At 41.3% G+C, this 13,179-nt stretch overlaps 1 protein-coding gene across 4 annotated transcripts; it reads right to left on the bottom strand.

Annotated features, from left to right (window-relative positions):
* Window positions 1–398: 398 nt before the first annotated feature.
* Window positions 399–4,383, bottom strand: LOC311019613 (uncharacterized protein). Of its 4 annotated transcripts, XR_014597822.1 has the most exons (6): window positions 4,138–4,383; window positions 3,932–4,025; window positions 3,491–3,578; window positions 2,067–2,301; window positions 1,637–1,899; window positions 399–913 (listed from the first exon to the last, which is right to left on the bottom strand). XR_014597822.1 is itself a non-coding variant. In XM_084019172.1 (5 exons), exons 4-5 carry the CDS (start codon window positions 1,684–1,686, stop codon window positions 577–579), a joined length of 387 nt encoding a protein of 128 aa, XP_083875298.1. In that variant the 5' UTR covers window positions 1,687–1,899; window positions 2,067–2,296; window positions 3,932–4,025; window positions 4,138–4,383; the 3' UTR covers window positions 399–576. The 4 variants fall into 3 exon arrangements, 1 of the variants encoding a protein (XP_083875298.1); XR_014597824.1 differs by lacking the exon at window positions 3,491–3,578 and having other exon boundaries at window positions 2,067–2,296; XR_014597823.1 differs by lacking the exon at window positions 3,491–3,578 and having other exon boundaries at window positions 1,629–1,899; window positions 2,067–2,296.
* Between the last annotated feature and the right edge of the window lie 8,796 nt (window positions 4,384–13,179).

Here is a 13,179-nt window from a genome sequence, read left to right as displayed (position 1 = left end):
TATGTAAACAAATATAAACGCCGTACTGCTCCGGAGTACGTGACGACGTCATGAGGCTTATGGACGGTATAAAAGGTTTGCAGAGGCGGGAAAAAACTGAGGGAGACAAAGGAGAACAGCAAAAACTAAAGAATACCGTAAATGTCATATTTATCTGTAGTAAGAGGCCACAATGTGGCACAAAGAAGACGGAGGTGGGAGAGGACCAGGATGAATCTTCTTTCATTCATATGTGAATATGAATATGAAGTCAATGTAAGTAAACCAAACATTTATAAGTGTCAGTTAGGGGTAGTTGTAGTTCTTAACCTGGGCATACAGTTGTGCCAGATAAGTCAATAAATAATATTCAGAGATAAACACGTTTATTAAGAAACAATTTATAAGGCCTTCTTGAAACAGTTAACTTAAAATAAGAGAACTTGAACAGTCATGTGAAGTGATACAACAAAGAAAACACATTTGCCCCTGCTCCCACAGGCTGCGCCTCGAGGGCAATATTTGCAATTAAATGCCCACACTCCTGTGGTCCGCCTCTTCTTGGGAGAGGGGGACTTAAGGCGAGACTTCCGCCTTTCAAGGCGGACAGTAAATGCCTTGGTCCAGGCTTTGGGGTGTGGCAAGGACCACGGATGGGGAGACGCCCTGGAGGTTGCAGTCTTCCTCTACTGGCTGGCCAGTGCCACCTCGTATCGGGTGGTATCGGAGGGCTTCGATATCCCCACCAGCACAGTCCACGATATCGTGCATCGGGTGGCAGACAGCATCATGGCCATCTATGCCAGGGTGGTGCGTTTTCCTGCTGCAGATGAGCTGGAGGGCATTGGGGAAGGCTTTGCCCACCTTGCTGGCTCCCGTGCCTTTTGCCGTGTTGTTGGCTGCATCGACGGGACGCACATCAGGATAAAGCCACCTGCAGCAAACAAGGACGATTACCTGAACAGGTATGCTGCATACAAAGTTCTATTTAATCCCATCTTAATTAGGGCTGCAACTAACGATTATTTTCATTATTGATTAATCTGAAGATTATTTAAATAATGAATCGATTAGTTGTTTGGTCAATAAAATGTTAAAAAAATGTTGAAAAATATCAATCACTGTTTCCCAAACCACACGATGACATCCTCAAATGTCTTGTTTTGTCCACAAACCAAAGAGATACTCAGTTTATTGTCATAAAGGAACAAAGAAACCAGAAATATTCACATGTAAGAAGCTAGAATCAGAGAATTTGGACTTCTTTTTTCTACTCAAACCGACACTTTGAGTATCAAAATAGTTGACGATTAATTTAATAATCGATTATTGTTCAATTTATTGATTAATTGTTGCAGCTCTATTGTTAAATTTTTCTTTTTACACAGGAAGCTATTCCACTCGATCCAGCTTCAGGCAGTCTGTGACCATAAGGGCTTCTTCCTGAACACATTCACTGGTATGGATGGTAAATCAATATTTAACAGAATGATAATAGGCCTAATTACTTTGACCTGGATTACATTGATGTGTGATTTTTACATTTTTTTTAGGAATATCGATTGCTTTTATTTGTGATTTAAAAGGTCTGTATCAGAAGTGTTTACAATCAAGTACTCACTTTCTTTTTTTTCACGACCACTACTTACAGGCCTACCTGGTGCAGTCCATGATGCACGGGTCCTGCGGTGGAGCTCGATGTACCATCGGCAGCTCTACCCTCCACCGGGCTGGATCATCCTTGGAGATGGGGGTTATCCCTGCCTGGCGACACCCATCTCCCTAATAACCCCATACAGGGAGCCGGTGCAGAATCCTGTGCAGGCCAGGTACAATCGGCATCACTCCAGGGCCAGATGTGTGGTGGAGAGGGCATTTGGGATGATGAAAACCCGGTGGCGCAGCATCTTCCTGAAGGCTCTTGAGGTAAAAGAGAGCATAAGATGTGTGTAAATGTAACTAGTACGTAATGGCTGACAGCTTAGCAGTACATTATAGAGAAGTACAGGTAAAAAAAAATAGTTTACACAGCATTTTAATAAATTAGGATTGAAATGATTTTGGTTTTATGCAGTTACATAACTCACCTCTTTGTTTCTGTAGGTTAAATCTACCTTTGTCCCGGTGGTGGTGTCCACCTGTGCCTTCCTCCACAACCTCTCCATCCACAACGGGGATTTGGTGGAGCCAGATGTGGAGGAAGGGGTGGACCATGGAGACGAGGAGGAGCAGGCATACCAGCCCGGAGACCAAATGCCAGGGGACAATGTACGAGACAGACTGGCAGCAGAGGTCTCAGCTCCTGGAGCCGTCGTCCCTGCACTGCAGGAGCATGACTATTAGTCAAAGAATTTATTTGTATCTATTATTTTGTATATAGTTGACATAAGTATAAGCCCTGTGAAGACAATCTGTAAAAATAAAATCTACTAATCAAATAGAATCTGCCTCGCCAGGATGTTTTTAGTTAAGGAATATTTGGAAATGTACCTGAGGGTTAATAGTAACCATTCTCAAAACAGTATTAGCAACTAGGCAATTAATGTCATGCGTGTACAAAATATAACATACAATAACATTTATGCAAGATGTCATACTGTTATATGACATCTTGCATAAATGTTATATGAATATGTTTTCTGGGATGACATAATTTGAACACCAGTGACACTAGAAACAAATATAAACACACAAATGCAATTTATTTTTTTAAAACTTTCTCCAACATCAGCATTAATGACCTCTCCCTTCTCTCCTCCCTTTCTGCATTCTCTTTCTCTCTTTGCTCAGTCCACTCTCTCCATTCTCTCTCCCTCTTCTCTTCTTTCTCCAATCGCTCTCTCTCCTTCCTCTCCTCTCTCTCCAGCTGCTCTCTCTCCCTCTTGTCTTCTCTCTCCAATCGCTCTCTCTCCTTCCTCTCCTCTCTCTCCAGCTGCTCTCTCTCCCTCTTCTCTTCTTTCTCCAATCGCTCTCTCTCCTTCCTCTCCTCTCTCTCCAGTGCTTCTCTTTCTCGTCTTTCCTCCCTCTCCAAACATATTCTTTCCCTCTCCTCATCCTTCTCTGACACTTTAGAAAAGAGCTGAAGCCACTCGGACCCCCTCTTCCTCTTGGCCACTGGTGGCTCTGAGGTGGCTTCCCTTGGAGAGGGAGGAGAGGCCACTACCACATCCTGGCTGGATGAATCAATTGAGACCGGAGGCACAATGCTGGGCCTCCGGCCCAAAAACTCATCCATTAATGTAAACCACCTCCAGGATGCGGCAGTGGCCTCTCCTCCCTCTGTGCTTACTCCCGTCTTGGGGGCTTTCAACTCCTACACAACACAATATACACACACACACAATACACACACACACACACACTTGAAGCATCTTAAACATTTATACAACCTCATTTATCTTTTATATTTTCTAATTTAACATGTCTTGTGTACCTCTATGTTGACAAGTGATTGCATTGCAGAAGGTCTAACAGAACGTGTGGAGGCCACTTTGCCAGCTTGATAACTTACCTTATATTTTTGTTTGAGGTTCTCCCACTTTCTTTTAACCTTGGTGGGCTCCACCTTCCCCACCAAGGCATTTACTCTGACAAACTCTCTGAATAAAATAAAATAAACGTAGTTACTTCAACAACAAGTTAATCCAACGTACCGGTATTATAATTCAAAAATCTAACAGAGGAGCACGACAAGATGAATTATGTAAGACTATCGCCTTCATTAAACGGCTTCGGAGTAATTATGATGGTTAACTGACTTATTGCAGGAGCTACGACGTCTCCCTCTGTCCCTCCCTCTCCCGAGCAACATCAGCGCCCACGAACCGATATCCCCACCGACTGTCCCTCGTCTCAGCGGCACCGTGACAGAAATGCGCGCCGTAACATGTAAACTATTTAGCTTTTATATACTTAACTATTCAATTATTGAACTATTAACAACCAAACTTACTCGAAACCCTTTTGTGCGGCATTTCGCCTTCCGCTGAAAAGGCTGTCGTTGGCTGCGCGCCACTCGATCAGCCGCTCCGTGTCCTGCTCTGTCCCTAATTAAAAAGAAATAAAACACGATACGTAACGTGACATTAGTGTTTAGTTGTTTTCTGATCACTCGCGTACACCAAATTAAGAAGGAGACAATTTAAATGTGATACTTACATTTGTATTCCCCTGCACCGCTCTCTTGCTCCGCCATTATTGGATTTATCCAGGCTCCAGCGCATTGCATTGTGGGAAACAGTAGGCAGAGTAGACTGGTCGGATGCATACTGGAAATATTCTCCGAATCAGTACGACATCCGGGAACTTTTCGCATACTGCAGATTTTGCTTTTGTTTGCATACTGCATACTACATTTTGGCCAAATCAGTACGTACTAGCAGTATAGTATGCGGTTTCGGATACAGCCATGGAGATTTGTGAAAAAAATGGCGCCGGAGCCATATTTCATAAAATTCCAAACAGGTGTTTTAGTTGTGCACCATGGCAACGACGGAAGTGTTCAGGCCGAACGTCAGGACGCGGTGTACAGGTGCAGTGAAGCCGGGCTCGATGCGACCCTGAAATGCGGTCGAGTCTCTTGTACATGTTAGGTCTCTGTCAACAGTCTTCTCATGAAACATCATTGAATGAAGGTTATCACACGGTTTTTGGCATCATACTCTGAAAAGCCAGCAATATCTGAAAAATTATCTCACCTGTGGCCTTCAAAATTTCTACAGTGTATATCTGTTACTAATAGCCTCCAGACATGGAATATCAGGGGTGTAGCTCAATGATAACCTTGTATGGTAGGTACTTAAAATGTGGCTTGTTGAAATGAAGTAGCACATTTGAAGAGTGGCTGAGCTCCCATTTTTGCAGATAAAAGACTTCTTTCACTTGGTGTTAGCTTAAACATTCTACAAAATATGGTCTCTCTCAGATGATTAGTTTCACAGATAGTAAGGCTCAAAAATGGAAGTAAACACATCTTTGCCCAACTTCAGAGTCAGATTCCAAAAAACTGCCAAGTGTCAGGTCCAAACTTACTTCAATCATATTAAAAAACCAGGAGGGTAATTTGCCTCAATTTGTCGCAGTGATTTTTTAAAATCCTGATATTGGTGGGGTTTTTGTGGCCGTTTTTAGTACTGCATATCCCAACAGCCTACCAGTAAACATCACAGGAGGGCAATTCAATTGTGTTTTTTACCATTTACCAAAGACTTACATGTGACTAAATGCTACTGATAAATTAACCTTACGAAAACATTAAAATGTAGCACAGTTACACAGGCAATAAGTCCTTGAATGTGAGTTAAACATGCTTAAAGCAGCTTTTAATGTCTTAAACCATGAACTAACATAGCATAATATTGAAGAGTGTACATTTTGTCATACTTTAAGTATATAAATTACACAACCAAATCAAATTATAATCTTAATTTGAGCATAAAGATTTTACATTACAGTAGAAAATTCTCCAAAGTTTGATATTGAATAACAGTTTGTCTCTATGCTCACTGTGAGGGATGACACATTTTTCATCTTTTAGATCCAATTCCTTCATCACATTCATTAATTTGGCAGTCACTTTACAAATTGTCTAATGTACATCTCTGTTGTGCTCATCTTTTTTGATGGCATACATGCGCCCAGTTTCTGTAGAGGGAACGTCAATCCTTGCAATTCTAGCCTGCAGTGCACATTGCACGTCTTCTCTTCTTGGCCAGTAGAAACTCTTGGCAGGGCCATGTGGGTGCATGAACTGAACCAGTACATCTTCATTTTGATCTGAAACATCTCTGATACCTCCTATCCACCATTTCTGATCATACACACAACTCACATATTGTCTAGTGAGCATAGAGACAAACTGTTATTCAATATCAAACTTTGGAGACTTTTGTACTAATGTAAAATCTTTATGCTCAAATTAAGATTATAATTTGATTTGGTTGTGTAATCTGTGTGTATGTTTAAAGTATGACAAAATGTGCAGTCATCAATATTATGCTATCATATTTGTTTATTAGGGGTGTAACGGTACACAAAAATCTCGGTTCGGTACGTACCTCGGTTTTGAGGTCACGGTTCGGTTCATTTTCGGTACAGTAAGAAAACAAAATGCAAAATATAAAAGTGCTAGTTGTTTATTACTTTTGTGCTTTTAACAGTAGGAACATGCACTGGAGCTAGAATGCTGCTCAAAAATATAAATACAAGTATTTAAAATATTTATTTAAAAAATAAAAATAAATAAAAATAACAGACTGTTTCTTTAAAAAATTTAATTATTTTCTCCATCTGATGTGCAAAATTGAACAGTTGCAACACTAAATAGTTTCAAGTTGTTGCTCAGATTAAATAACATGAATAAGGCTCAGACTGTTTTTTTAAAAACAAATCTTTTCTCCATCTGATGTGCAAAATTGAACAGGGCAGGGAGAGGCTGTTTAAATGCGGTGGGGAGCTGTGTTTGCACTAAAGTTACGCTCGTCTTTCTCCTCGTTGTAGCGATGTTCACGTGGGGGTGGTGCCGTTTCAAATGCGTCAACAGGTTTGACGTGTTGCCAGAAACATACCCGACCTCACATGAACAATGTCGGCAAACCGCTTTGCCGAAGTGTTCCCAAACGGGAGACCTTAATGTCGCGGGAGGGTCCTCCAACTCTGGCGTGTTGCCAACGCTAGCGGCATTAGCCATGACGTCCGCTACGACTGCTGTTTATTGTGTCGCGGTGTGCGCAACTGCGCATGTGCGGCTGCAGCACGCTCCACAAATGCGGTCCTCTACTTAATATGTCCGTATGGAAACTCGTTCGGTACGCCTCCGTTCCGAACCGAGCACCCCGTACCGAAACGGTTCAATACAAATACATGTACCGTTACACCCCTATTGTTTATAGTTTAAGACATAAAAGCTGCTTTCAGCATGTTCAACTCACATTCAAGGACTTATTGCCTCTGTACAACTGTGCTACATTCTTTTTGTAAGGCTAAATTTATCATTAGCATTTAGTCACATGTAAATGGTAAAAAAACACAATTGAATTGCCCTGCTGTGATAGGCTATTAGGACATGCAGTACCAAAAACGGCCACAAAACCCCCACCAATATCAGGATTTTAAAAAATCATTGTGACAAAATGAGGCAAAACACCCTCCTGATTTTTTAATATAATTTTAACAAGAATTTGATCTTTCAAAAAAGTAAGTTTGGATCTGATACTTGTCAGTTTTTTGGAATATGAATCTGAAGTTGGGCAAAGATGTGTTCACTTCCATTTTCTAATCATCTAAGAGAGACCATATTTTGTAGAATTTTAAAGCTAACACCAGAGATAAAGGCAGACGTGATAGAAGTCTTTTATCTGCAAAAATGGGAGCTCAGCCACGCTTCGAATTTACTACTTCATTTCAACAAGCCACATTTTAAGTGCCTACCATACTAGGTTATCATTGAGCTACACCCCTGATATTTCATACAACAGATATACACTGTAGAAATTTTGAAGGCCACAGGTGAGATAGTTTTCCAGATATTGCTGTTTAAAAATGGCTTTTCAGAGCATGATGCCAAAAACCGTCTAAACTACCCTTCATTCAATGACGTTTCATGAGAAAACAGGTGGGAGGCATTTGATGAAATTACACAGAATGACCCCTCTGTCTTGAAGCCTGGTTGCTAACTGTACTGATGTTGACCGATGTCTTGAAGCCTGGTTGCTAACTGTACTGATGTTGACCGATGTCTTGAAGCCTGGTTGCTAACTGTACTGATATTGAGGGGTATTTTGAAGCCTGGTTGCTAACTGTACCGATGTTGACCGGTGTCTTTAAGCGTGGTTGCTAACTACTGATGTTGACCGTTGTCTTGAAGCCTGGTTGTTAACTGTACCGATATTGACCGTTGTCTTGAGGCCTGGTTGCTAACTGTACCGATGTTGACCAGTGTCTTGAAGCCTGGTTGCTAACTGTACTGATGTTGACTGGTGTCTTGAAGCCTGGTTTCTAACTGTACTGATGTTGACCAGTGTCTTGAAGCCTGGTTTCTAACTGTACTGATGTTGACTGGTGTCTTGAAGCCTGGTTTCTAACTGTACTGATGTTGACCGTTGTCATGAAGCCTGTTTGCTAACTGTACTGATGTTGACTGGTGTCTTGAAGCCTGCTTGCTAACTGTACTGATGTTGACCGTTGTCATGAAGCCTGTTTGCTAACTGTACTGATATTGAGGGGTGTCTTGAAGCCTGGTTTTTAACTGTACTGATGTTGACCGATGTCTTGAAGCCTGGTTGCTAACTGTACTGATATTGAGGGGTATTTTGAAGCCTGGTTGTTAACTGTACTGATATTGACCGTTGTCTTGAAGTCTAGTTGCTAACTGTACTGATGTTGACCAGTGCCTTGAAGCCCTTGACAGGTGTGTTCACTGTGCTTTTACAGCACAGTAATTGCATACACGCAGCGCGGTGGCACATTCATTGTTTTTCTTCGATTGCAGTGTTTTCATGATCCGGAGAAACCAAAACCGAAATCGTGATCAAAATTTGATTAATCGTCCAGCCCTAGTATCTTCTCACAAACTTACAGATTTTTTCACTGTGGGATATTTAAATAAAACGCCTTTGGATACTGTACAGTAAAATATTACATTTTCTTAAGAAAATAATTAAAACAAGAGGCTTTTTTTGTAGAGCACACTTGCCTGCACATGTGTACCAAATTTTGTGTCAATTGGAGTGTGCAGGCGTGGCCTAAAATGCGTTAGGTGGCGCAAGAGAGACTTTTTTTGTGGCCGATTATGAGACCTCTTAAATGTCGCGATTTTCGCCAGTCTCCATGTGCATGAAATCTTTTTTCAACTTCTGAATATGATAACGCCTCCAAAATTGCACCAGAAGTGTAGTAGTAGTAGTCCTCTGCTTCACACTGATCTGCTCCTCCTCTGATGAAAAAAAATGCATAATACAATACATATGTTAAAAAAAACCTACTGAAAAATACATATGCATGCATGAAAAAAAGATGCAAAAGAAAAAAAGGTTAAAAAAAAAAATACAAACGTGCATGAAAAAAGAAAAAATGCATCAGCAACATAATACAATACATGGGTTAAAAAAAGCCTACCTAAAAAATATTACTCCTGCTTCTCTGCTCCTGCTCTGCTCAGCTGCTCTACTTCTCCTCTGCTCCTCCTCTGATTCTTTGCCGAAAAAAGAAGCATAATACAATACATATATTTAAAAAAACCTACTGAAAAATACATACAAAAAATGCATTAACATATATATTGTATTAATTATTTTTTTATGCATCTTTTTTCAGCAGAGAAGCAGAGCAAAGGAGCAGCAGAACAGAGGAGAATAGCAGACCAGTAGCAGAGAAGCAGAGCAGAATCATCTATTCTTTAAAGTAGGTTTTTTTCTTACCAATGTATTGTATTATTTTGCATTTTCTTTTCTTTTTCATGCATTTTGTAGGTTTTTCTTAAACCTATGTCTTGTATTATTTTTTTATGCATTGTTTTCTTCTATTTTAAAAAACATACTTCAAAATGCATACAAACATGCATTAATAAAGAAGAAATCAGCATAAAAACATAATGTGATACATAGGTAAAAAAAACTATGTAAAAAACGACAAAATTGCATGAACAAAAAGAAAAAAATGCAAATGAAAAAAAGATTAAAAAATAACTACAAACATGCAGGGCTGTACGTTAACTTTTTCAGCACATAGCACTAGTGCTACAGAGCCTGACAGTTTTTTAGCACAGGACCAGAGAGTTGTAGCACACCCTAAAAATGCAGAAGAAGCATCTTTATTACACATTAACTCATTTTTACATAACAGGCGTTAAAACACTGCCAGTCTAAAGACTGTCTGCTGGCCACTGCTTTGTAAATGGCCTCCTGGCCCTCTGGGAAGTGGCCAGCTGAGAGGGGGGGGCGGGATTTTTGTTGGGAGGGTCAGGGGAGAGACGCACACAATGATTAACTGGATAAACGGTCCGTGTACGTTGCGGCCATCCGACTTTCGTTTTGAAGTCAACAATCGCAAAACGGATAACGAGTTGTTTCCCGTTTTTCGCTTCAAAATAAAAGAACGAAAAACGGAAAAATGACTTGTATCCCGTTATTCGTTTTAAAAACGGAAAACGACTCGTTAACTGATATTAGATATTGTATTTATGAATGGGATTCGGGGATGAAATAGCAGTGCCATTTATCATTCCAGATTTTGCCGTACGTCTTTTTTACCCGGAAGGCGCTGTGTTTATGCCGCGAAATTACCTGAAAGCCTACTTTGAGACATTTAGAGGGAGCTGTTAAACACTGTTCATAAATGCTCTGACAGCGTCTGATGCTCGGATACCACGGGGAGGCTGATGGGGGGCGGATGGGAGGGGGTGCGGCCGCATCCCCCGCACCCCTAGTTCCGACGTCTTTGGTCGTAGTACCATCGTTCTACACAGAGAGAGTTTTTTTTGTGGCTAAATCTGCCCATAGCACCCCGTGCTACAGGGCAGATTAATTCTTAGCACAGGCATGTTTTGGTGTAGCACGTGCGACATATATGTCGCACTGTACAGCCCTGACATGCATTAAAAAATAATGGATAAAAAAACAAAACAATACTCTTCTGCTTCCCTGCTCTTCTCCTGCTCTGCTGCTGCTCTGCTCCTCTGCTTCTCCTTTCCTCTGCTCTGCTTCCCTGCTGAAAAAAGATGCATAAAGCAGGGCTTGAAGACCTCCAGCCTGGTGCCGGAAATCCGGCGTAGCAAAATTTTGCTGAAGTGTTTTTTGCAACATGATTAGAAAAAACAAACTGTAACCAGTTGTTTAAAGTGATAGTTCCAACTACTAATGGTACTCAAGTTAACCAAGGAGTTCTAGCCAATCAGAGCAGAGTAGGGCAGGCCTTAAGTTTTCAGGCACCTAGAGATGGGATTTATGGCTCTTTGAAAGGAGCCGGATTTTGAGGAGCCGTTATTTTCAAAGAGCCGTTCAAAATACTGGCTCATTTATATTAATTTATTTTTAAGAAGCTAGCCTAGTGGTAACCCATTTTATCTGGGAAATAATCACTGGGAGGAATGATAGGGTAAGATTTGGATCTCAATTTTTCAGACTTAGACATCGGATATCTGAGTTTGATTTATTTTAAATATTGACTAAGAATTAATTTAACATGTGTGGACTAGATTTTAATGTCTGAGCTGCATTAATTTTAAACATTCCACAAAGTGGTGCTATATCCCTCTGCTTTGACAGTGAGATAACTATTTTGCATCTTTGTATACAATGTGTCGAAGTGTAAATAAAGCTCTTTTCACTTGTTCATCATGTATCACCTTTTTAATTGTAGCACAATAAAAAGTTTGGAGTAGGAGGAGGAGCTTGTGTGCGCATGCTGCGAGCGTGACAGCGATTTAAAAAAAAAAAAGAACGAAAAAGAAAATGAACGGCTCACCATTGTGACTTTGTTCCCATCGTTCATGTTAAAGAGCTGTTCAATAGATTTGGTTCGTTCGTGAACGTCACAACTCTAAAGGCACCGCACCTCGGACAACGTAGCCAGAGCGATTGATGAAACAATAGCCCAGAGGCAGCCCTGCACACTTTTCATTCAGACAAACCAATGCGACTGCCACAGTTGTTAGATTTCATCAATGAGACCAAGGCTGTGTTCGAAATGCCATACTAACGTCCTACGATGTATACTGCATTGGCAAGAATTTCTGAGTATACAGCGGACCTTGCTAAATCTACTCAACTTCCCCAAAATGCATTGCGGCTCCTCTGACTGCTGAAAAGTTTTTTGTAATGGCGGACGATAGCGGCGATCCTGGCGTCAGCCATACACAAACCACGTACAAATGTAAGTATACTGTAACACGATTTTTATGTTTCCAGCTGACTTTTAAATCATATTGATAATGAACGTTACTTTATTGTTGTTGGAATTGTACGATAACGTTACGAATCGAAGGTCATGCTAGCCGGCTAGCCTACAGACGGTAATTTACCATAGGGGCTAGCGAGCGTAACCGAAGCGGCAAATGTGCCGTTTTTACCGACGTTAACTAAGAAGATGGTGCTTATGTTAAGACGTGGTTATTAGGGCTGGGTATTGTTTAGAATGTCACGATTAGATTCGATTTCGATTCGTTGGGTCACGATTCGATTCAATATCGATTCGATTCGATATTGATTGAAATGCTTTGATATCGATTCAGTTTCAAGTAGAAATACACAAGTAAGAGTACCAGATCATTTTTTCAAATAATTTATTTAGTTTCATGCCTTATGAACAGCCGTGGTATAACTCATAGCATGATAAAACAGGACACTACTTAAACACTGAACTACAGTGCATGTAACCGCCGCGGAAGCTATGGTAGTAGACAGTAGTAGTGCAGATATACCGTTGAAATGCACATATTTGTTTATCTACTCTTCACTCATTTATTAAATGTATTTTCTCTTCCTGTTTCCCAGTGCGAGTTGAGATACACAACTATGATCGCATTTGTCATTCGCGGTATTTTATTTTGAAAATTGCTTTTATTTTGAAAATTGGCCAGATTGTCTCGTGTTTCTTTAGCTGTGGCTGCAGACCCTGAATTGGGACACAGCTACTGTGTGATTTACTGCCAGAACTGACGCGTTCGCTCGCGGGACGCGCAAAAAATAGAGCAGACGCCGGAACGATCGCTTCACGGCGCGGGACGGGCGCGCCTATTCGCGGCGCTCCGTGTCTGGTGTGAACGACACCATAGCTTAACAGGGGCGCCGAAAGGAAGCGGGCTCCGCTACGCGCCTATTCGCGGCGCTTCCACGGCCGGTGTGTACTCACTCCGGTCGCCATATTGTAATGGTTTGGTCTAGTGCGGCCCCCGTCCGTACAGCGCGAATCACACGAGGGTGTCGGTCACAGCGCCCCCACTGGCCAGGGGCTTGAATCGATTCAGAAGATTGCTGAATCGATATTGAATTGCGGGCAAAAGAATCGCAATGCATTGCTGAATCGATATTTTTACCCACCCCTAGTGGTTATATAATTACTAACGGTGATTAATAATTAATAACGCCGTGCATCGTTGTTCGTTAAAGGGACCGATGCAGACACTGAACGCCTCATCCGGTGGAGGGGGCAGAATGAGGAGAAGTTTACCGGCAAGAGGAATGCTGCCATCAGGGGCTTTGAGTA

The sequence above is a fragment of the Eutrigla gurnardus genome, assembly GCF_963514095.1.
Source record: "Eutrigla gurnardus genome assembly, chromosome: 10".
NCBI classification, from domain to species: Eukaryota; Metazoa; Chordata; class Actinopteri; order Perciformes; family Triglidae; genus Eutrigla; species Eutrigla gurnardus.
Note: the sequence above shows the minus strand (reverse complement) of the source record. Positions and strands in the feature narration are given on the sequence as shown.